Source organism: Lethenteron reissneri, chromosome 15, assembly GCF_015708825.2.
Source record: "Lethenteron reissneri isolate LAM-NWPU_2019-01 chromosome 15, ASM1570882v1, whole genome shotgun sequence".
NCBI lineage: Eukaryota > Metazoa > Chordata > Hyperoartia > Petromyzontiformes > Petromyzontidae > Lethenteron > Lethenteron reissneri.
This window is the reverse complement of record NC_083793.1, coordinates 11,460,076-11,484,724: the sequence shown is the minus strand read 5'-3', so window position 1 is coordinate 11,484,724 and position 24,649 is coordinate 11,460,076. Positions and strand designations below refer to the sequence as shown.

At 57.6% G+C, this 24,649-nt stretch overlaps 1 protein-coding gene across 5 annotated transcripts in view; it reads right to left on the bottom strand.

Moving 5' to 3' along the window:
• Positions 1 to 7,799: 7,799 nt before the first annotated feature.
• Positions 7,800 to 24,649, bottom strand: part of LOC133342719 (peregrin-like) — a 30,623-nt gene continuing 13,773 nt past the window's right edge. For 4 of the 5 annotated variants that reach the window (XM_061552058.1, XM_061552054.1, XM_061552056.1 and 1 more), the window contains 10 exons: positions 23,777 to 23,924; positions 21,555 to 21,887; positions 21,106 to 21,393; positions 16,434 to 16,716; positions 14,538 to 14,794; positions 14,159 to 14,294; positions 13,511 to 13,641; positions 12,733 to 12,854; positions 11,831 to 11,985; positions 7,800 to 8,967 (listed from right to left, as the gene is read on the bottom strand). In XM_061552058.1, the coding sequence (XP_061408042.1) occupies positions 8,781 to 8,967; positions 11,831 to 11,985; positions 12,733 to 12,854; positions 13,511 to 13,641; positions 14,159 to 14,294; positions 14,538 to 14,794; positions 16,434 to 16,716; positions 21,106 to 21,393; positions 21,555 to 21,887; positions 23,777 to 23,924 (2,040 nt within the window). In that variant the 3' untranslated portion in view covers positions 7,800 to 8,780. The remainder of the gene's footprint in view (positions 8,968 to 11,830; positions 11,986 to 12,732; positions 12,855 to 13,510; positions 13,642 to 14,158; positions 14,295 to 14,537; positions 14,795 to 16,433; positions 16,717 to 21,105; positions 21,394 to 21,554; positions 21,888 to 23,776; positions 23,925 to 24,649) is intronic. The other variant, XM_061552057.1, reaches the window with a different exon arrangement.

Genomic DNA, 24,649 nt, shown 5'->3' with positions numbered 1-24,649 from the left:
GGGGGCTCGCTGGGCATTATTGGGCAAATCCGCGCCACTATCTGCATTGGAGACATTAAATTATCCGGGCCTGTTTTGGTTTCCTCCTCACTCGCGGTTCCGTGCCTGTTGGGGACGGATTTCTTGGCCAAAATGCCCATCCGTATCCTGATTGACCAGGGGTGCATTGAGCTCCCATCGGGCCGACGCGTTACATTTTTGTCTTCCCCCACCACGGAGCGCCGGGCGTTTGCCACCGTGCAGGCGCTCGTGACAAAAACTGTGCGCGTACCTCCGGGGGCTCAGATGCTCGTCCCTCTTAGGTTGCGTCGGCCGTTTAATGAAGGGGTTGCGGATCGGGGGGTCTTGTTGGGACCATCTCGGGCCGGGGTAAATGGACCCGATTTGCTCGCGGCTCAGACCATGGTGAGAGGGGATGGGGACCCCTTCATTGCAGTCCTTAATGTGGGATCGCGAACGGCCGTGGTTCCTCAAGGGACCGTGCTTGCACACGCAACGCCGGTACCCTATGAGGAACCACTCGTGGGTCAGGTATCCACCGATCCTCCGTCGCGACCGCATTCGGACTGTGATGACGGATGGCTGGATGCGCTTTGCGCGGGTTCAGTGGACCTGTCCGACTCGCAGCGCGCGCAGCTGCGAGTTCTCCTGAGCGAATTTGCTGACGTTTTTAGTCAACACAAATTTGATATTGGTTGTACTAAATTGCTGCGACACCATATTGACACGGGTGACAGCGCGCCAATCCGCCAAAATCCCTTTCGGTTGAGTCCCGCCGAAAAGGATCATGTCAAATCGGCTGTTGATGACATGCTAGCCGCCGATATCATTTCCCCTTCCAACAGCCCGTGGGGCGCGCCGATCGTTTTGGTGAAAAAACATGACGGCTCACTGAGATGTTGTGTCGACTTTCGGCGTCTCAACAAAATCTCTGTGGCAGATGCGTACCCGCTTCCTCGGATGGATGAGTCGCTCGACGCCTTGGCCGGTGCGCGATTCTTTTCCACCCTCGATTTGCTATCAGGATTCTGGCAGCTTCCTCTGGATGACGAATCAAAACCTAAGACTGCTTTTCGTACACCGCAAGGTCTCTTCCAATTTAACCGCTTGCCGATGGGTTTACATTCTGCGCCGGCAACTTTTCAGCGGTTAATGGAATTGGTCTTGGCAGGTTTGCAATGGGATTCGTGTTTGATTTACTTAGACGATGTCATCGTCTTTAGCAAATCCTTCGAGGAACACCTCCAGAGGTTGCGTGCTGTTTTTCTCAAAATGCGGGCTGCCAATTTGAAATTTAAACCACAGAAGTGCCATTTACTCCGCGAATCGGTGCGATATTTGGGTCACATTGTTGGGCGCTCGGGGATATCCACTGATCCCGCCAAAACGGAATGCGTCAGCTCCTGGCCGACTCCCACCTCTGTGGGAGAGGTCAGGAGTTTCATTGGGTTCGCGTCGTATTATCGGCGATTTGTGGCTGACTTCGCTACGATTGCGAAACCATTGCATGCCTTGACGTCCAAGGGAGTCAGGTTTCATTGGGGGCCGGAGGAGGAGGCTTCTTTTCGCGCCCTCCGGAATGCTTTGGTGGGGGCTCCGCCGTTGAATTACCCGGATTTTTCACAACCCTTCTTGCTCGATACAGACGCAAGTAACACGGGCATCGGGGGCGTGCTGTCCCAGCTCATTGGGGGCGTAGAGCATGTGGTGGCTTACGGTAGTCGGGTACTGTCTCCAGCCGAACAGCGGTACTGCGTTACCCGTCGGGAATTATTGGCGATTGTTTATTTCATTCAGCAGTACCGCCCGTATCTGTACGGTCGGCGGTTCACCGTCCGTACAGATCATGCGGCCCTACAATACGCCCTGCGGGTTCAACAACCATCGGGCCAGTTGTCTCGATGGTTGGAGATTCTCCAAGACTATGACTTTGTCACCACATATCGTAAGGGTCTCCGCCACACGAACGCTGACGCCCTGTCGCGATTGCCACCCACTTCGGAGTGCGCGTGCCTCTTGGGTTCGGGGCGTTGTAGGTCTCCGAACGTCACCACCGATTCGGTCCTCGTGGCCGCTGCCGATGCGCCTTCGGTTTCGGGTCCTATCGAGCAAGAAGGGAGGGATTCGTTGCTGGGGTTGTCGGTCGCGGAATGGGGTCGCCTCCAAATGGAGGACACCTCCCTCCTCGCTCTGCGCCGTCGCGCCGGGGGGGTTGGCCAGGGGGTGGAAAACGTTGACTCGTGGGGGTTGTTCCAGGGACTTTTAATGCACTGGGATGGTAAAACCCGGCGCCAGCGGCTCGTGGTGCCTGCTGCTTTAAGGGGTAAGGTGGTATGGGCTGTTCATGAGCGGCTTCTGCACTTGGGGGTTCACAAGACCTTTGCCACGCTCCAGCTAGATTTCTTCTGGCCGGGCATGGAAAAGGACGTGGGGGATCTCCTGGGGTCATGCACGCAATGCGCGCAGAGGAAGCCACCTGCTAGGGGGTCCAACCCTCCGCTGCAGTCCATAAAAGTTTCCCGGGTTAACGAGCTCGTCGCTCTGGACATACTTGGCCCATTTCCCGCTACACCCAGGGGCAATAGGTATTTACTAACGGGGGTTGAATACTTCACGAGATGGCCTATGGCCTGGCCCCTGGCGAACCAGTCGGCAGCAGCCATCGCGGAGGCCTTTGTCCAGGGCTATGTCCTCGACAAGGGTGCTCCGGAACGGCTGCTTACTGACCAGGGTAGGAATTTTTCTGGTAAACTCCTACGTGAGGTGTGCGACCTCTTGGGTACGGAGAAGGTTCGGACCTCTCCGTATCACCCACAAACTGACGGGATGGTGGAACGGCTGCATCGGACCATCACGTCCATGCTGTCCCAGCAGGTGTCGGTATCCCAGACGGATTGGGACCTCCGCATAGCCGGTGTGTTGCAGGCCTACAGAATGGCTCCCCATGCGGCCACCGGATTTTCCCCTTTCTTTTTAATGTATGGGCGCGAAGTTAACCCCCCTGTGGCGACCCAGCTGAAGCTCTCGGCGCCCCAGGCGAAGTCTAATTTGTCCGAACACGTTAAATTTAACATCGCTCAATTGTCTGAGGCGCGGGAAGCGGCCGTGCAAAATTCTGAACTCCGCCAGAAGGCGAACGAGAGGCTTCGGTTGGGGCGGGTGCAGGTGGTCAAATGGAAACCAGGGGACAGGGCGTGGTTGCACTGTCCCCAGGTGCCGCTGGCAACCTCGTCAAAATTGGTACGGCCGTGGCGGGGGCCAGTGGAGGTCGTACAGGTCTTGCGGCCGCAATGTGTTCGCGTCAAATGGGGGAGGCGCCGGTGGTATGTGCACCCCTCAAGGTTGAAACCATTCATTGCGCCGCCCCGTGGTTCACACACACACACGCATGGCCAAACGTGTGAGGGTTCCGCCGACTCCCCGACGTCGCTGCACTCGCCTAACCCGACATCAACTGTTCCGTCCCCAGGCGCAACAGGAGTGACGGGTCCACACCCACCAACCCCTCCCGGAGGGGTCGGGGGTCACTCGGCAGCGACGCCTGACTCTCTTGCACCCGGACCGTCAACAACCGTCACTGAGCGTGCCAGGACGGGCCCTTGTGACGGGCCCGCCGCGAGAACGCGCGCCAAAACACGCAGACTATTGTGAGGTCGGCCGTTGGGGGGCCTTGCGGACAATGGGAGGGGTGGCGTCCGGAGTGTGTGTATATATGTTGGTTTTGGGGTATTTATTCGGGGGGGGTGCGTCGGGTTATTTTTTTTTTCTCTCTCTCTCTCTTCCTGTTGTTGTTCTTGTTAAGGTTCTCTTGTTCTTGTTAAAAATTACGCGAGGCACACACACGGGGTTTTCGTGAGGGATGCACCTTTATTCTGATTTTTTTTGCAGCCAGGGACGGCTGCGAGCTGTACAGGGGGGGGTGATGTAGAGGTGTAATTGCGCATGGCTACGAATGTTGAGGTGTGATTATGCATGGCCACGGATGGCCAACAAACACAAGGGGCGGGGTTACGGCCGTACACAAGGGTGGCGCTCGCACCGACGTCCGCATGTGTATCCCCCACGGGCCCCCCCTCGGGGGCGAGTCCTATAAAAGGTGATGAGCTCGAGGGCTCGAGGTCGGGACTCAGCTTAAACCAGAGAAGACGGAAGACCAGCTAGTGTAGGCCCCAGAGCTCCCCTGGCTCGCTGTCCTTATAAGGGCCGACCAGGGCAAGCCGGTGGCGTGGCCCCGAGAGTCCAGACGAAGCTGGTCTGGTGACTCAGGGAGCCGGGATCCCAGCTTAACCAAGCTGGGACAGATAGCCTCCCCTAGTCCCGTAGTGGAGGAATTGGTATAGGTTAGAGGGGTTAGCTGTCGAGAATCCCTGTAGCCAAGTGACCTGTAATAAATGTGTTGGTGTAATAAATAAGTGTGCCTCCGATCCTGTCGTCAAGCCTCCATATATACTTACTACACGTCCAAAACAAGGAATCCAGGACTAGCGGGGTCTGTCTGGCCGGGCGAGATCGCGTGGACATTGTGGTGGTCGTCATTCCCGCCAACGCCCCAAGCAACCAACTCAATTCGGGTGGTCCCGCGAAACAAAACGTGCTTCCGAGTTGCTGCTTCAGCACCGAGTTGCTGCTTCAGCACCGAGTTGCTGCTTCAGCACCGCGGTTGTGCGTCGGAGAGCTCCGGGGGCGATCATCGATCATCCGGCGGCTGTCGAGGGGGCGAGGGGCGTGCCGGGCTTACTAAAAACGCCAGATAATCACATCCTCGTTATTAACAATAGCTTATGTTTGCACAATTTGTATGACGTCATGGTTTTTAGGTTGTTCTATGTTGTTTTGTGTGCAATTGGCATAAACAACAGACACTTAGACAGGAATAAATATCCTGTAAGAAGTGACTATTTACTGTACGGTAACTTACCACTCCAATCTCGAAGACTGCATGACGGGGTGATGTACACGGTGCAGTATTTTTATTGTCAAGTCGTATGTAGTGTATAATGTACCGTATGTAATATGTAACACTGACATCGAGCACACCAACTTGTTGTGTCACGCACGCGATGCCGATAGCCGCACTCGTTACAACGGCCTTTGGATCGATTTTGCCGCTTTTGCCGGAGCGGCCCGCGACCGCCGAATAATGTTGGGAGCCGGATAATCGCGTGCCGGATAGTCGTGGATCAACGGTAAATCCACGTAGATAATTCTGGTACCGTGACGTTTCTCTGGTCATGACATTATGAATATAAATTGTTTAAATATCTACAATGTGCAATTAAAAACAACGTAGATAGCCGCCTCCGGACGGAGACTCAGCTGTCCGGGTTGTTTTGACCATACTTCACCGCGCTGGTCACTGCGGCTGCAAGGGAATCGCAATGCTCTTCAATCCATCCCAGAGGAGAGCGTCACGGGGGGGGGGGGGGGGGGGTCCCGAGCCGCGTTGCTTCAGAATCAGAATCATTATTCACAGTGCGGGAGGAGGAATCCGATGAGCTATAACGCTCTTCTTCCCCACAGGTGTCCGGGTCGGGGCACAGGGTGGGAAACGCTGCAACACCGGGGGGGGGGGACGTCTCCACCGCGGTGACGAGCCGCCACTGACGCCGAGCTGCTGCTGCTGCCAGGGCGGCCTCTGAAAGAGGCGACTTCGTTGCAGCTCAGTGGTGGGGCCTTAGGGGCCGTCCATAAATGACGTCACGCAATTTTGGACGATTTTTGACCCCCCCCCCCGTCACACGGCGTCACAAAAAGTCAGACCTCCACCCTCAAATATGACGTCACAAAGCTCTGCCCCCGCCCCCCAAACCATATTTCCATTTTGAAAATAAAACATGCTTCAAATCGCTTTAAACTAGTGTCATTGTAGTGCGTATTTAATGTGGCGCTGCACTCTGTTGTAAAAAAAAACATTTATTAAAAAGTCTATTTAATTAAGTAGAACGTGTTGTCTATTTATTTTAAGTTGCGCATTTTGATGTGACGTCCCATTTCTCCCCCCCCCCCCCTCGTCGCACATCGTCACAAATGTCTGACCCCCCCCCCCCCCGCAGGTGCGTGACGTCATTTATGGACGGCCCCTTACTTGGTACATTAAAATAAAAAACGGACAGCCGAGCTTTGACCAATTCAAGTCATGAGCACCGCACAAAGGATGGATTCAAGAATCCATCCCCATATCCGTCAACCCATACGGCTTACCCGTATTCTTGTACAGGGAAATACAAAAATTCAGGTCCACACGGCGTTCCTCTTTCTCCCTCGTGATGGGACTTTGTCGGATGAACGTTGACGAGGTCCGAATTGGCCTGTAATAAAGTCGGCACCGATAAGGGATTGACAGGAGCGCATCCCTGGATTGAGAATCCCCGGCGACGTCGCGGCCACGAAGTCCTCGCCGCTTGGCGTCGCCACGCAGCCTCCTCCGCCGCCTCCACACCCTGGCGGCTCGGCCCACGCCACGCGGTGCACTCGGCGTGTTCCGGTCGCATCAGAGGCACCAGGGTTTGGAGCGGGTGGGGCGGTGACAGCAGAAGCAAGTGTCGGCGAGGGACGTTGACAGTCGCGATCTGAAGCTTTCGTGACTGCAGGGATCCACACTCTTTGGTTCTTGCGGTAAAGTCACGTGCAGCAGCCCCTTTTGCCCACGTCAGCAATTGTCTCTTGCTGCTGTTGTCCCACCTGATGACGGACGCTTGTGTTGCGCCCGAAACGTCGAGATTTATTGTATTTTCTACCTACGTGACTTTACCGAAAGAACCAAAGAGTATGGACATTGACAGTTCAATGAAGCGCAGGTGATCACAGCACAGATGCAGAATCGCCCTGAGAACAGACATCTCCACGCACACTTGTGAGTTCAGACGAAATGTTCAACAGCAGTGTGGCTTGGGCACCGAAACCTCCCGCTGAGCCTCCCGCACTCTGCACCGTGCCGGCGGAGTGCCTTCGTTTTGGCTCCACGAGCCCCGAGAGAAGCCCGCAGGAGTGAACCACATGAACCCACAGGAGTGAACCACATGAACCCACAGGAGTGAACCGCATGAACCCATAGGAGTGAACCACATGAACCCGCAGGAGTGAACCGCATGAACCCACAGGAGTGAACCACATGAACCCACAGGAGTGAACCACATGAACCCACAGGAGTGAACCGCATGAACCCACAGGAGTGAACCGCATGAACCCACAGGAGTGAACCGCATGAACCCGGAGGAGTGAACCACATGAACCCGCAGGAGTGAACCACATGAACCCGCAGGAGTGAACCACATGAACCCGCAGGAGTGAACCGCATGAACCCACAGGAGTGAACCGCATGAACCCACAGGAGTGAACCACATGAACCCGCAGGAGTGAACCGCATGAACCCACAGGAGTGAACCGCATGAACCCACAGGAGTGAACCGCATGAACCCACAAGAGTGAACCGCATGAACCCGCAGGAGTGAACCACATGAACCCGCAGGAGTGAACCACATGAACCCGCAGGAGTGAACCGCATGAACCCGCAGGAGTGAACCACATGAACCCGCAGGAGTGAACTGCATGAACCCACAGGAGTGAACCGCATGAACCCACAGGAGTGAACCGCATGAACCCACAGGAGTGAACTGCATGAACCCACAGGAGTGAACCGCATGAACCCACAGGAGTGAACCGCATGAACCCACAGGAGTGAACCACATGAACCCACAGGAGTGAACATGAACCCACAGGAGTGAACATGAACCCACAGGAGTGAACCGCATGAACCCACAGGAGTGAACCGGCAAGAAACCGCAAGAGGCTGCACCATCGAGGAGCACGATTTATTGAAGTCCGCGCCGTGGGGACGGAAACACGGGGACCGGTCAGTGTGGAGCGGCCACCGCCGGGACACCCTCGCGACGCCACAGCCGGGGAAACTAAACGCGGCACCAACGGGGCGACGTACGCGGCGCGACGAGCGTCCGGTCCAAGACGCGGCCCGCGGCCCCCCCCTGCTCCCGCCTTGCAGGAAGGGGGGGGCTCCGCAGCCACGGCCGCTCGTGGTCCGCTCCGGCCCCGGCAAATCGACGTCGTCCGGACGACCTGCCGGCCCCGGCAAGCGCCCACGCCCGCCGCGGCCCGCTCGGTCCGGCCGCTTCTCTTCCATCGGCTCCGGCCCCCGTCACCGTCCCGACCGCAACGGCCTCCGTCCGCGCCCTCGATCCACCGGCCACCCCGTTCCGGACTCGCCGCCGCTCCTCCATCGGAGCGACGCTTGCTCCGCGCCGCTTCGCTCCACGGCCGCTCGACCGCACGCCAAGCACGGCCGCTCCGGCGCCGACGGCTCTCCACTCCGGCGTCCGGGCCGCTCCCAACCGGGGCTCGCCGGCTCGGCTGTTTCGCCGCCGCCCCGGAGGATGTGGTCGCTTCATTCGCCCTCTCGTTCCTCGCGGGTGCTCACACGCACACACGGGGGCGAGGGGGGTGCCTTGGCAGCCCCCGAATCCTTTCATCGACGTCGGTCTCCGGCCCCCCCGCCCCGCCCTGGTCCGCCACCTCCACCGCACGACGTGGAGTTGCGTGCGGCACTTCCGAGACATTTTGCATCGGGGTGGAAAAGAATCCCCCGAAGGCTTTCGCCCCGCCGCGGTCGCTCGGGCGTCGTCGTCGCCGGCGGAGGAGGTGCAGGTGGCGACGGCGATGCACGAGCGTCGCCACCGCCGCTTCTCCCCCCCCCTTCTCCGCCACGTGGCGGTGACGACATCCGTGGAGCGAGACGCCGCGCGGTGGGTGGGGGGGGGGGTCGGGCGTCAGTCCGAGTCGCTGGAGTCGGACGTGGGGTCACCCCGCGTCACCTTGCTGCGGTGCAGCATGGCGCGCTCGTACGCCACCTGCACCGACTTGCGGATGTTGGATTTGCGTCCCTCCAGCATCTTGGCCTTGTCGATGGCCTGCTCCACGCCCAGGGCCACCAGCTTGGAGCGGGGCAGCCACTGCCTGCGCGCACGCAGTGGGGGGGTGGCACACGAGGGCAGCGTCGCGGCCGACGGCGCACGGAGGGGACGATGAGAAAGGTGGCCCCGTGTCGCGTACGCACGGCAGCATGACCGCCACCATCACTACCACCATCATCATTACCACCATCATTACCACCATCACCACCACCACCACATCATCATTACCACCATGATCAACCACCACCATCACCACCACCACATCATCATTACCACCATGATCAACTACCACTATCATCACCACCACCATCATTACCACCATCATTACCACCACTGTCATTACCACCATCACCATCATTACCATCATCCTCACCACCACCATCATTACCATCACCAACCACCACCATCATCATTACCATCATCATCATCACCACCACCACCATCATCATTACCACCATCATCATTACCTCCACTACCATCACCATCATCACTACCAGCATCTCCACCAACTCCACCAACATCACGACCACCATCAGCATCACCAACAGCATCTCCACCACCAGCAGCAGGGAAAAATATTCCCCTCTATACCCATACAGATTGTTGGGGCGAGGGCTGTTAGCGAGCAGCACATATGAAGGCTGACAGGGCACATGAGGGGGTGGGGGCCAGCACCACGCCCTGCCACCTTTGTCTCCCCAGTGGCGATGTTTACACACCACACCAGGTAGTCATGTGAGGCCGAGTCGACCTCGGGGAGGCCCAGGACCGGTTCAGATAACCGTCACCAGCGCACTAACCGCTACACCACCGCTCCCCACACACTCGCACATGACAGGGCATGACGCGGCAAGATGACACGGTGCAGAAGGCACTGACCGCACAGGAAGGGAACACCGTGGTAGCACACACACACACATTTGAAGTGCAAGCTCAAGACTGCCCGCAGACGGCGCGCTCGTGCGGCAGGATTCACGCCGGCGACTTAAGACGAGACGCCCTGAGAATGCTCCCAACTCGAGGTTCCGCATTCGTCCTTTTGTTATTGTCCCGTCTCCCCCACGGTGCGAGCTGTAAAGCTCCGTCTGCGTTTGGACATCAATAAAGCGGAGTAAATTACGAAAAAAAAAGTGGAATAGACAAAGAGGTGAATGGGTTTGTTGAGGTTGGTGAAAAAGACGATGGGAGGGAATTCCAAATGAGAGCAGTGTGAGGGAAAACAGCAGAAAGGGAATAGAAGTGACCTGCAGTGTGGTGAGTGCATGGGTGAGTGCCTTGGTGAGTGGGTGAGTGGGTGGGTGAATACCTTAGTGGGTGAATCTGTGAGTGGGTGGATGGGTGAGTGCCTTGCCGGGTGGGTGGATCAGTGGGTGGGTGGGTGACTTGGTGGGTGGGTGAGTGGGTGGCTGAGTGGATGGGTGAGTGGGTGGGTGAGTGCCTTGGTGAGTGGGTGAGTGGGTGGGTGAGTGCCTTGGTGAGTGGGTGGGCGAATACCTTAGTGGGTGAATCTGCGAGTGGGTGGATGGGTGAGTGCCTTGCCGGGTGGGTGGATCAATAGGTGGGTGGGTGACTTGGTGGGTGGGTGAGTGGGTGGCTGAGTGGATGGGTGAGTGAGTGGGTGAGTGCCTTGGTGAGTGGGTGGGTGGGTGAATACCTTAGTGGGTGAATCTGTGAGTGGGTGGATGGGTGAGTGCCTTGATGGGTGGGTGGATCAGTGGGTGGGTGGGTGGGTGAGCGACTTTGTGGGTGGGTGAGTGGGTGGGTGAGTAACTTGGTGGGTGGGTGAGTGGGTGGGTGGGCGAGTGATTTGGCGGGTGTGGAAGTGGATAAGCGAGTGGGTGAGTGTGATGATGAGTGCGCACGGTGTGGTGGATGACACAAAATAGCGAGCGTCTGGTGGAGCCCTAAGCTTGGGTGGAAGAATCAATGGGGAAGTTCACAGGAACCGTGACCACGGTAGTAGCGATAGAGGAGCGCTGAGGAGGAGGCGGCTGCCCACCGATGAGTGAGCGAGTGAGTCGGTGAGTGTGGGATCATCAATCAGCTCGTCTGCTTCACTCTGTCGTGTGCGGCAGTGAGGATGGAACTGGGTGCTGCACCCCAGATTTGGCAGCAGCAGCAGCAGCAAGACTCCAACTGAACCTCTTGGCGGGACCCCGGGGTCCCATGAGCCCCCGGCTCTCGCATCAACTGCATTGCGACGTCATTCTATGTCTGTTGAAGGCGAACGAGACGGCGATCTATTCCTCTCGACGAGCTCGACACGACGCGCTAATCAAAGTTTCAAAGTTTTGTTTCTTCTGCGCATTTGTCCTCGCTACTGCGCTTGGACGACACGACAGAATGACAACAGAATGATCCGCGCCAGGCGAGTCGCGGCGTTTTTGTGCGCGGTTTTTGACTTCTGTTTATTTGGGACCCCGGGGTCCTGCCACAAGGTTCAATTGAGGCAGAATGTGTGCTCTGTAGCGCCATTCCACAGTAAGACACGGAGCCTGCTGCTGTACCACGCAGATTGACGGTTCGACCGCGAATAAGAACAACGTCGTCGTCGTCATCGCGAGGTTTGACGGCAGGCGGCGTGGAATTGCCTCGGTCTCACGCCAGGGAACAACCGGGGCGGGAGACTCAACAGGGGTGACGTTCAACTGCCCCGTCGCCCCCCGGCCTGGGGTGGTCTCCCCGTGGCTCCTCGTGCATACCAGGTGTGTGTGTACCAGGTGTGTGTGTACCAGGTGTGTGTGTACCAGGTGTGTGTGTACCAGGTGTGTGTGTACCAGGTGTGTGTGTACCAGGTGTGTGTGTACCAGGTGTGTGTGTCATGTGTGTGTGTACCAGGTGTGTGTGCCATGTGTGTGTGTACCAGGTGTGGTGCCAGGTGTTGTGTGTGCCAGGTGTGTGTGTACCAGGTGCGCTTGTTGTCAAAGAAGAGGACAAGGAAGAGGGGCTCCGTGGCCTCCATGATGCGCGTCTCGCCCAGCTTGAGCACGTCGAGCGGCGGCACGGGGATGGGCACGCCGTTGTGCAGGAAGCCTTCGCGCGGCATCTTGGGGTCGATGATCTACGATGCACGCACACACAGACGCACGCACGGACACACAGACGCACGCACAGACACACACGCACGGACACACAGACGCACGCACAGACACACACACACACAGACACACGCACGCATGCACGAACACACAGACATACGCACGGACACACAGACGCACGAACGCCATCACCCCCCACGTGAGGGAGGTCGCTCCAAACAAACGCGGGAAGCCAACGGCAACGAATTACGGCCGGGGGCGCAGCGTCGCGACAACATCGTGACGCGTTGCGATGCGGGCTCAAGCGTCGTAAACGGCGGTCACAGCTGGCAAACACCGCAGAATGCCGAGTCGTTTAAAATTCGGACAGAGTAAACCCCGCGACAAACGTCCGCCCAAACGCAAACCCATTCACCGAATAAAAAAATCTTGACGGCAAACGTCGCGACAACGACGGTTTCCGGAACGCAGTCAAATGAAATGGAGATGTCAGCAGGAGAAAAGGGATCAACAAAAAAACGATTAACGAGGAACGAATGGAACAAAACGAGTGAGTCGAACAGACCCCCCCCCCCCCGCCACCGGTAAAGCCTTGAAGAGGCTGTTAGGGTAAGCGCTCTTCACGAGCACCGACGAAGACCGGCACAGCATGCACACGCACACGCGCGCACAAGCGCACAAGTACACACGCACACAAGTGGACGCGTACACACAGACACACACATATGCGCGCACGCGGGCCCACGCGGTGCCCCCCCCCACCCGCTCACCAGGGCCGGGTACGAGGGATAGCCACGGCACTTGGCCCACACGAGGTCAAGCGCCTCCAGGGGGGTGTCGTCGTCGTCGTCGTCGTCGTAGTCCCAGCTGGCGCACGGCAGCCCCTTGCCACCTGCGGGGACGGCACGGCAGGAGCCATGCTCGGCACCGCGACACTCAGCGGCGCGTCGTGCGGTGGTGTCGTGCGGTGGCGTCGTGCGACATCGTGTGGCGTGGTGCGGCGTGTTGCGACGCGGTGTGGTGCGGTGTGTTGTGGTGCGGCGCAGGAGTCCCCCCCCCTCCAACCCACTGTTAAAGGAGGTAAAGGTAAAGGCGCAGCCCTTTTCTCGCTCGCACCATTGCCGGTGGAAGATTCCTCCACCGGAGGGAACTCCAGAGGGCGCTTTCCCGCCCTTCCACGCTGACCGGGCAGACACTTTAGGAGAGGTGGGTTCACCCAACCGTGCCCTGGAGCCCAGCATTGTTATTAGTGCTACAATTATTTGTTGTTGTTACACTTGTTTACCCAGCAAAGCCTCAGGAGGCAATGATTGCTCAACGTTTTCTAAACGTGATACCAGGCACGTGCGTACCAGAAGTTCAACACACTCAATCTGTGGGTGATTTTTCAAATTTGAGCCACGACACTGACCGGCACACCTTGACCTCATCCTCTCCTTCTCCCTCTCCTCCTCCCCCCTCTCTACTCCTCCTCCTGCCCCTCTCCTCCTCCACCTCCTCTTCCCCCTCCTCCTCTCTCCTCCTCCTGCCCCTATGCGCCGCGCGTACCAGAGTCGCCGCCGCCGCCGGCGCCCCCGGCGGTCTCGTTGTCGGAGCCCGAGGTCTCGTCGCTGCTGTCCTCGGTGAAGTTCACCCGAGAGAAGCTGGCCTTGCCTCGGCTCTGCTTGTCTGGGGACGCACTGCAGAAACGCAGAGACAGAGACGCCAACAAGTGGGCGGGCGAGCGGGCGTCACGTTGCTGGGCGCCATGCGGCAAGAGGCTTGAGACGGCGCCAGCGACACCGGTAACCCAAGAGCTGTGGTGCCACGGGGAGAGAGAAGCCCGGGCCACAGGTCAACAACCGCCGTTCAAGTCCCCCGCACGGCGGCACTCCGTTTTATCGACCACCAAACCCGAGAGTTGAACTCGCCACCTTGCGATGGGGCGAGCCGCTCACTCGACTGCGACGCCACCTGGCCGGATGAATGGTCGTCAAACCATTGCCAGATGAAGGCCTCCCCCAACGCCACGTTGCTTAGGCGAGTTGATTTGACCGTATTTCGTCACGTGGGTTGGTAAAAGTGGCAGGGGGGCCAGGAGTGACCGTTTCGGACGTTACCCCCGGCAAGGATTCGAACTCGGGCCAGCCGGCTTCGCGGTGCAGCGCGCTAACCACTCCGCCGCCACTCCGCGACGGTCGCGCGCGCCGCACGTGCCTCGTGTTGTCGGTGGCGGCGCTGCTGGAGGAGCTGGTGGTGGACTCCGAGTCGGAGCTGCTCTGCTTGTGCCGGTAGACCAGGAAGCTTTGCGTGTTGGCGTCCTGGGCAATGCACTCGAAGCCCTCGTCTGCGCCTAGACGCATGGACGGCACGGGCGTGGAGGAGTGCAAAGGAGTACGGCTCTGTTGTGAACGCAGCGTCGCCAGTGGTGATGGAGGTGAAGAGAGCGGTGCATGTGTGTGTGTGACGGAGGTGGGTGTGTGCGTGTGTAACGACGGTACGCGCGTGATGCCGGCGCGCGTGTGACGACAGCGTGCGTGTGCGTGCGTGACGACGGTGTGTGTGCGGGTGTGATTGTGGCTGGCGAGGGCGGTACCGGCGTGCGAGAGTCGGCATGACGACCCGTCGCTGTCGCTCTCCGAGCTGGAGCTGCTGCGAGGGCGCTTCCGAGGGCCCGGTGCGGAGCCCGGGGGCGCGGAGGCCGCGGCCGCGGCGCCGGCGGGGACGCACCCCGGCCCTCCCGAGCCGCCCACGGACGAGGTGGACGACGAGGACGAGGCCTGGCCCGGCCCGGGGCCCGCCGGCGGCCCCGCCGCTCCGCCGGACTCACGGTGCTTGGGGGGACGTCCAGGCCTGCGCCACGGGGTCAAGCGGGAATCAACGCGGCGTCGTCGACGGCTCACCGGTGAACATTCGTACGGTCGAGGCATTGCGTGCGCGTGCACTTTACGCAAATTACATCGGCGATAGCGTGGCTAAATCTACTCGTTTGAATCAGTCGGGCGGCATTGTCTTTTCATCGGCTGCGTAACGCTGTGTGGAAGCTACCTGGTATGTCGCTCTGCATGAAGCTTCGGGTCTTCTCGGCCAGTCATGCCCTCCCTTCTCTACGCTTGTGAAAGGTGGACCCCTTTAATGGAACATCTGCACCGGTTATAAACCTTCACGCTGGCTTGCCTACGATCCATCCTGGGTTTAACCAGACCGGATTGTGTGAGGCGCTCACAAATTCTTGAAAGATCCGGACACATTCCCATCAGTGAGCTCCTCTGGCAGGCAAGGCTGCGTTGGCTGGGTCATGTAGCCCGCATGCCCAGCCATAGCATGCCCAAGCAGCTTGTTTGTCCGCATGGAGGGGGCTAAACGGCCACAATATGGGCTGGAGAAGAGATGGTCTGATGCAGTACGGGGGGATGTGGAGCTGAGTCGACTTCCCGATGACTGGCGGTGTCAAGATCGGCCTCAGTGGAGGAAGCTCGTGAAGGACGCTACTGGGCAGTTGGAGGCAGTCGCCCTCCAATAACAACGGAGGGTGGAGGAGCGACACTCACAACAACGAGCGGAGCGCCGGGTGGCTAAAGCACAGCAAGTTGGCACAGTAGGGGGCACAGGTGGTGCATCAGCCAGTCATCTCAGTCAGTCGACCCGTGGAACCTGAGTCTGCCCCGTGACCTCCTGCCAGCAGACATTCGACACTTCACGTGGCCTCAAGGTGCACATGGCCTGGCACAAGCGTCGTGGTGACGTCACCTCCACTTAGTGGCGAATGGCGGTTGTTGTTGTTGTTGTGTGTGCATGGGGAGCGGTAGTGTAGCGGTTAGCGCGCTGCGCTAAGATACCAGTGACCCGGGTTCGATTCCCGCTGAAGGCAAACACCAGTGACGATTATCTGAGCCAGTCCTGGGCCTCCCCTAGGTCGACTCAGCCTCAAATTAGTACCTGGTGCGATGTGTGAACATTGTCACTTGGGAGACAAAGGCGGTCGGGCGTGGTGTTGGCTACCCACCCCCTCGTGTGCCGTGCCGGCCTTCATAGGTGCTCGCTAACAGCACTTTCCCCTACAGTCTATTAAGGCTACACGTGTGTGTGTGTGTGCGCGCGCTTGCGCTCAAAGACCCACTCCCACCCCCCATAGCCTAAACAGACTCTTGGGGCTTGTGCTGTGGCCAGATCCAAGGCTGGCCGCCTTCGGGCAAATTCTAAATGTTGTGGTTTCCTCTCCAACTCACCGGTGTGCTGAACGAGTAACGAATTGCCACGCTTTGTGTACGTGACAAACCCATTACAAATTGGCCGTGTCAGGTGGCGGTGGATTTAATGACACATTTATATTTAGGCGATTTAACCCAAAACAAACCTCTATGATGGATAACACTGGTCACGAAAGCCCCGCCGGCTCTGTGTTAAACAGACTCAGAGTCCCTAATGGACCGAGGAAGGGAGATTCCACACGGTGGGGTCTTTTCGTCTCTGCCGCTCGCGACCATCTGACCGGCGCTGCTGCTGCTGCTGCTGGTGCTGCAGGGGGAAGGGCTTGCTCTTCTTGCTGAAGAGCACGAAGGTTCGGCGTCCCACGTCGGACGCGCGGCCTCCGCCACCTCCGCCTCCTCCTCCGCCGCCGGCGCCGCCGCCGCAGCCGCCGCCTCCGCAGCCGCCGCCTCCCGGCGACGGCGGCCCCCCCCCGAGGGACGCCGGCCCCAGCAGGGAGCCCCCCCCGTCGTCGTCCCCTAGCAGCAGCCCCCGCGAGGCTCCGCCCACGCGCTCGCCCCCGTCGCCTGCGGGAGGGGGGGGGGACGCAACGACGACGGCCGCCACCGCCGTTAAGTTACGACGACGACGTCACTGCGCCGCTTGCGCCAGGCTAGGTGCGCTTCCAGGGGACCCGGAGGCACACACGGGGGCACGTGGAGACACGCGCAGACACGCGCAGGCCGCGTGCGCACGCACGTGCAGGGGCATAACCATTCCTGAGCGCGCAAAGACACAGGCATGTACAGATGCACAAACGCTGAACACACACACATCTACCGGTGCACACAGGTGAACAAATATACAATAAGTAATATTTAAAAATACTTTTTTAAAAACACGCTTTATTGAAATGGCCCCGAGGCTTGCCATAACGTAGGGGAAAGTGGTGATTCACAGCCATCGTCAGTTGAGCATGGACAATTAGACCCAAGGCAAAGCATCTATATATATAAAATCGTGCATGTCTGTCTGTGTGTGTGGATTTCGGACCATACGCACTTTCATTGGACGGCGGTTGCCCGTGGCAACGGCTAGCGACGCCTTCGCCGCTTTCATTGGACCTGGCAACGGCTAGCGACGCCTTCGCCAAGGGCTGCAGTTTCATTGGACGGCAGTTGCCCCTGCCAACGGCTAGCCACGCCTTCGCCACTTTCATAGGCTCCGTAAATAATTAAATAATAGCCATTACACAGTATTGTTGGAGCGCTGAGGGGGGGGGGGGGGGGAAGGCACGCCACCCGTACCCTGCCTTTGCCGGCTGGACAATTTTGGCGAGGCCGCAGGCTCTGCACGCTACTAGGCCTCGACACCCACCACGCCACTCTGAGGTAAATTCATCAAAGTTTTTCGTACTATTCACTCCACCCCCACCACAATGTGTGCAATTTATATTACTTTTAAACCGAACGCGCCAACAATCGATTACTTAAATGTTCACTGTACAAATAGTCATTAAGCTGGGTCAGCGTACTGCCAGTCTATCATGTAGACTGTAGCCTGCTTATTAAACTCGGTGAGCGTACTGCCACTCTATCATGTACACTCTAGCCTGCTTATGAAGCTGAGTGCGTGTACTGCCAGTCTATAATGTGGACTGTAGCCTGGTTATTATAATCGATTCTTTATATGTTCTTTGTACAAATAGTCATTAAGCTGGTTGAGCGACCCCAGTTCCATTCCAACTCACGCCCACCACCGCTGACGATTATTTGAAACGGACCTGGGCCTCCCCTAGGTCGACTCAGCCTCAAACGCGTAACTGCTGTCGTGTGTGAACATCGTCACTGGGGAGACAAAGGCGGCCGGCCATCGTGGATCCAAGTCCCGGGCGAAGCCGGGTCATGTGTATGTGTGTATGTGTTTATGTGTATGTCTGTGTGTCTCTATGTATGTGTGTATGTATGTGTGTGTGTATGTGTTTGTGTGTATGTATGTCGGTTTTTTTGTATGTCTTTATGTGTGTGTCTGCGTGTCTGTATGTATGTGTGTATGTACATGTGTGCATGTGTTTGTGTGCATGTATGTGTGTGTGTATGTATGTGTGTGTATGTGTTTCTGTGTATGTATGCGTGTGTACGTATGTGTGTTATGTGTGTGTCCGTGTGTCTGCATGTATGTGTGTGTGTATTGTGTATGTGTTTGTGTGTATGTATGTGTGTGTTTGTGTGTATGTGTTTGTCTCTGTGTATGTATGTGTGTATGTATGTGTGTGTATGTGTTTGTGTGTATGTCTGTGTGTGTATGTATGTGGGTTTTTTTATGTGTTTATGTCTATGTCTGTGTGTCTGTATGTATGTGTGTATGTACGTGTGTGTATGTGTTTGTGTGTATGTATGTGTGTGTATGTATGTGTGTATGTATGTGTGTGTATGTATGTGTGTTATGTGTGTCTCTGTGTGTCTGCATGTATGTCTGTGTGTATTGTGTATGTGTTTGTGTGTATGTATGTGTGTGTTTGTGTGTATGTGTATGTCTGTGTGTATGTATGTGTGTGTATGTGTGTGTATGTGTTTGTGTGTATGTGTGTGTATGTATGTGTGTGTATGTGTTTGTATGTGTTTGTGTGTTTACGCTCGCATTACACAAATGTCTTGCAGGTCTAAGGCGTTCCTCGCGCAGCATTGCCGCTTTATTATTGCAGTCGTTTACTGCCGTGCGCACACCCTGAAAGTCGTGTGTGTCTGCAGCAAGCGCGTGTATGTGTACCTATGGACGCGCGCGCGTGTGTTGTGTAGGGGGAACGGTAGTGTAGTGCTTAGCGTGCTGTCTGTGTCTGTGTGTGTGTGTCTGTGTGTGTGTCTGTGTGTGTGTCTGTGTGTGGTGTGTGGGGAGCGGTAGTGTAGTGCTTAGCGTGCTGTCTGTGTGTCTGTGTGTGTGTGTGTCTGTCTGTGTCTGTCTGTGTGTGTCTGCGTGTGTCTGTGTGTGTGTCTGTGTGTGTGTCTGTGCGTGTGTGGTGTGTGAGGAGCGGTGGGTGTAGTGCTTAACGCTACGCTGCGCTACCAACCCGGCGAACCGAGTTCGATTCCCGCTCACGGCCACCACCGGTGACGATTATTTGAACCTCCCCTAGGTCGACTCAGCCTCAAACGAGTAACTGGTGTGGCGTATTAACATCGGCACTGGGGAGACAAAGGCGGCCGGGCGTGGTGGATCCAAGTCCCGGGCGAAGCCGGGTCATGTGTATGTGTGTATATGTTTGTGTATGTCTGTGTGTCTGTATGCATGTGTGTATGTATGTGTGTGTATGTGTTTGTGTGTATGTGTGTGTGTATGTATGTGGGTTTTTTTTTATGTGTTTATGTGTATGTCTGCGTGTCTGTATGTATGTGTGTATGTACGTCTGTGGATGTGTTTATGTGTATGTATGTGTGTGTATGTATGTGTGTTATGTGTCTGTCTGTGTGTCTGCATGTATGTGTGTGTGTATTGTCTATGTTTTTGTGTGTATGTATGTGTGTGTTTGTGTGTATGTGTATGTCTGTGTGTATGTATGTGTGTGTATGTGTGTGTATGTGTTTGTGTGTATGTGTGTGTATGTATGTGTGTGTATGTGTTTGTATGTGTTTGTGTGTTTACGCTCGGATTACACAAATGTGTTGCAGGTCTAAGGCGTTCCTCGCGCAGCATTGCCGCTTTCTTTTTTCAGTCGTTTACTGCCGTACGCACCCTGACAGTCGTGTGTGTCTGCAGCAAGCGCGTGTATGTGTACCTATGGACGCGCGCGCGTGTGTTGTGTAGGGGGAACGGTAGTGTAGTGCTTAGCGTGCTGTCTGTGTCTGTGTGTGTGTGTCTGTGTGTGTGTGTCTGTGTGTGTGTGTCTGTGTGTGTGTCTGTGTGTGTGTCTGTGTGTGTGCGTGTGTGGTGTGTGGGGAGCGGTAGTGTAGTGGTTAGCGTGCTGTCTGTGTGTCTGTGTGTGTGTGTCTGTCTGTGTGTGTCTGCGTGTGTCTGTGTGTGTGTCTGTGTGTGTGTCTGTGCGTGTGTGGTGTGTGAGGAGCGGTGGGTGTAGTGGTTAACGCTACGCTGCGCTACAAACCCGGCGAACCGAGTTCCATTCCCGCTCACGGCCACCACCGGTGACGATTATTTGAACCTCCCCTAGGTCGACTCAGCCTCAAACGAGTAACTGGTGTGGCGTATTAACATCGCCACTGGGGAGACAAAGGCGGCCGTGCGTGAGTGGTGAGGGAGGGAGAGTGGTGAGGGAGGGAGAGTGGTGAGGGAGGGACAGTGGTGAGGGAGGGACTCAGCCGCAAAACGAGTAACTGGTGTGGCGTATTAACATCGCCACTGGGGAGACAAAGGCGGCCGGCCGTGGTGGATACAAGTCCCGGGCGAAGCCGGGTAGTACAGCTAGTAACATATAAAAAAGATGGTTTAAAATTTTTATGACATAAGTATACCAAGTTTGCAGTCGACACGACATTGGGAAGTGGGTTAAAATTGAGTTACAAAGATTTGAGGATACGACAACAACAACAGAGTGAGTTAATAGAAAGCGTGTAAAAAGACAAAGATCCCCCGCCTTAACAGCACTATGCCCAGCCACCTTTCCCCAGTGGCGATGTTTACACACCGCACCAGGTACTCATTTGAGGCTGACTCGACCTAGGGGAGGCCCAGGAACGGGACCAGTTCAGATAATTATCACTGGTGTTGTCCGTGAGCATGAATCAAATCCTGGTCGCCAGGTTCGTAGTGCAGCTCGCTAACTGTTACACGCGTATACACATGTACATGCACGCGCAAGCACACACATGCTTTCGGGGACCACTCACCAACGAGTCGCACACACGCAAAACCAACACGCGCAAACATGCTAGGAGAAAGACGAGCGCACCTACGTCCTCCCGGGTGTGACGGGGCTCGGTGCGGTGCGCTGTGGTGCGATGCGCTGCGCTGCGGGAGCCACTCACCCACGGAGGCTGCAGCTGCTGTCCTCCCGGGTGTGACGGGGCTTGGTGCTGTGGTGCGGTGCGGGAGCCACTCACCCACGGAGGCTGCAGCTGCTGCTGCCGCGGACCCGGCGTCGCCGTCAGCGAGCCGCCTCTTGCCGCCGTGGCGTCCGGCGCGACCCCGACCCCTCCCGCGACCCCCACCCCCGGCGCGACCCCGTTCCCCCCCGTGACCCCGCTCCCCGCCGTGACCCCGCAGCCCCTGGCCCCGAGGCCCCGGCGCCGCTGCTCGACCCTTGCCCCCGCTGCCTGCACAAGACCAGCGCGAGTCAAGCGGCGTGGGGAGCGGCGGACTCGCTCGCGGCGGATTCGCGGCAGACTCGCGCGCGGTGTCCCGAAAAGAGGCGCGCGTGGGGATGCGCACGCCGACAACGCGGACGGCGCTCCGCACGCTGCGCCCACGCACCCACCTCTCTCCGGCCCCTCCACGCCGACGCCGCCGCCGCCCTCGTCTTCGGAGGACGAAGACGACGGCGAAGAGGTGGACGACGAGGAGGAGGATGAGGAGGAGGAAGAGGAGGAGGCCGAGCGGGCCGAGCCCCGGCGAGTCCCCCCCGGGAGGGTCGTGGGGGGAGGGGCGCCGCCCCCGCACCGGGGAACCCGCGGCCCCTCCGCCCGTCCCGGGCGCCGCTTCGACGCGGCGCCGCCGGCGGCGCCGTGGCGCTCGCTCTGCGGCGGGCCCCCCCGGTGGAGGGAGCGGTCACCGCGGCCGGCCTTGCTCCCCCGCCTCGACGCCACGAGGTCTGTGCCGGGATGGGGGTTGGGGGGTGGAGGGTGGGGGGAGAAACGCTGGTGAGATCAACCACAACGTCACCTCGCTGATGATTTCGTCGAGGAGCGTGCAAAATCATCATGCAGACTCCAGTGGTTATCCTCGCAGCAGCAGCTTTTGGCCAGCCTGAAATCGCGCGGCGCTTTCAGATGCGCTTCTGTGGCCGTCGGCAACACATCCGATGTTAGGAAGCCACTGGGAGCTATGATGCTCCCAGTGGCTTAAACGAAGTTCTTTAGAATTGCTGGTTGTTGTTGTTGTTGTGTTGAGTTTGTTGTCCTTCCCCCCCAGCTCCTCCGACTAGCACGGTTGGCTACGCACAGCACGAAACAAGTTCAACGTACACACGTACGTGAGAGCAGTGACGCTCGGTTCACCGGCTCCGAGAAACTCGCAGTTTCCCCGTCCCTTTGAGCCGCAGCAGCCCCGTGTACAATGCGTGTGTGCGTGCAATGTGTGGGGAGCGGTAGCGTAGCGGTTAGTGTGCTGTGCTACAAACGCGGCTACCCGAGTTCGATTCCCGCTCAGGGCCACCAACACTGGAGACGATTATCTGAACGGGTCCTGGACCTCAACGAATTCGGTGCTACTCGCTAACAGCACTCGCCCCGACAGTATGTTAAGGCTGTACGGGGAATCTTTGTCTTCGTGTGTGTGTGTAAGCACAATTTCTGAGTAGGTGCGCATGTTTCTGTGCATGTGTGTTTCTGTGCGCTTCTGCGCGCACGCGTTTCTGCGCGTGTGTGTCTGTGTGTCTGTGCGTGTGTGTCTGTGTGTCTGTGTGTCTGTGCGTGTGTGTCTGTGTGTCTGTGCGTGTGTGTCTGTGTGTCTGTGCGTGTGTGTCTGTGTGTGTGTGTCTGTGTGTGTGTGTCTGTGTGTGTCTGTGTGTGTGTGTCTGTGTGTGTGTGTCTGTGTGTCTGTGTGTGTGTGTCTGTGTGTGTGTGTCTGTGTGTGTGTGTCTGTGTGTGTGTCTGTGTGTGTGTGTCTGTGTGTGTGTCTGTGCGTGTGTGTCTGTGCGTGTGTGTCTGTGCGTGTGTGTCTGTGCGTGTGTGTCTGTGCGTGTGTGTCTGTGCGTGTGTGTCTGTGCGTGTGTGTCTGTGCGTGTGTGTCTGTGCGTGTGTGTCTGTGCGTGTGTGTCTGTGCGTGTGTGTCTGTGCGTGTGTGTCTGTGCGTGTGTGTCTGTGCGTGTGTGTCTGTGCGTGTGTGTCTGTGCGTGTGTGTCTGTGCGTGTGTGTCTGTGCGTGTGTGTCTGTGCGTGTGTGTCTGTGCGTGTGTGTCTGTGCGTGTGTGTCTGTGCGTGTGTGTCTGTGCGTGTGTGTCTGTGCGTGTGTGTCTGTGCGTGTGTGTCTGTGCGTGTGTGTCTGTGCGTGTGTGTCTGTGCGTGTGTGTCTGTGCGTGTGTGTCTGTGCGTGTGTGTCTGTGCGTGTGTGTCTGTGCGTGTGTGTCTGTGCGTGTGTGTCTGTGCGTGTGTGTCTGTGCGTGTGTGTCTGTGCGTGTGTGTCTGTGTGTGTGTGTCTGTGCGTGTGTGTCTGTGGTGTGTGTCTGTGTGTGTGTCTGTGTGTGTGTCTGTGCGTGTGTGTCTGTGCTGTGTGTCTGTGCGTGTGTGTCTGTGCGGTGTGTCTGTGTGTGTGTGTCTGTGCGTGTGTGTCTGTGCGTGTGTGTCTGTGCGTGTGTGTCTGTGCGTGTGTGTCTGTGCGTGTGTGTCTGTGTGTGTGTGTCTGTGTGTGTGTGTCTGTGCGGTGTGTTTGTGTGTGTGTCTGTGTGTGTGTGTCTGTGCGTGTGTGTCTGTGTGTGTGTGTCTGTGCGTGTGTGTCTGTGCGTGTGTGTCTGTGCGTGTGTGTCTGTGCCCGTGTGCCCCACCGTGGGCGGACGGAGCGGCTGGCGCCGTGGGGAGGTGCATTCCGCTCTCGTAGTTGAAGCCGATCCGCTCCGCTGCCGCTCGCGCTTGCCGCAAGATCACGGCGCCCTGGTCCCTGAGCCGCACGGCCGCGCGGTAAAAAATCGTGTCCTGGGCACACAAAAAACAAAGATCCCCCGTGTAGCCTTAACAGACTGTTGGGGCAAGTGCTGCTAGCGAGTAGCACCTTTGAAGACCGGCACGGCACACGATGTTGACACCGCACCAGGTACTCATTTGAGGCCGAGGCATCCTATCGGGTCCCGGGTTGGTAGTGTGGCGCGCTGACCGCTACTCTCCACACACACACACCCCGCACCCACACAACAACAACCGCCATTCGCTACTAAGTGGCGGTGACGTCACCACGCCGCTTGTGCCTGGCTATGTGCACGTTGGGGCCACGTGAAGTGTCGAACGTCCGTTGGCAGGTGGTCACGGGGCAGACCCAGGTGCCACGGGTCGACTGTCTGAGATGAATACTGTGCCAACTTGCTGTGCTTTAGCCACCCGGCACTCCGCTTGTTGTTGTGAGCGTCGCTCCTCCACTCTCCGTTGTTGTTGGAGGGCGACTGCCTCCAACTGCCCAGTAGCGTCCTTCACGAGCCTCCTCCACAGTGACCGATCTTGACAACGCTGGTACCAGTCATCGGCAAGTCCACTCAGCTCCACATCCTCATGTACCACATCACTCCATCTGTTTTCTAGCCCCTGCCGCGCCCATTTAGCCTCCTCAATCCGGCCGAACAAAAGCTATTAAGGCATGCGGTGACTGGGCATGCGGGCTATATGACCCAGCCAACGCAACCTTGCCTGCCCGGGGGAGCTCACCGATG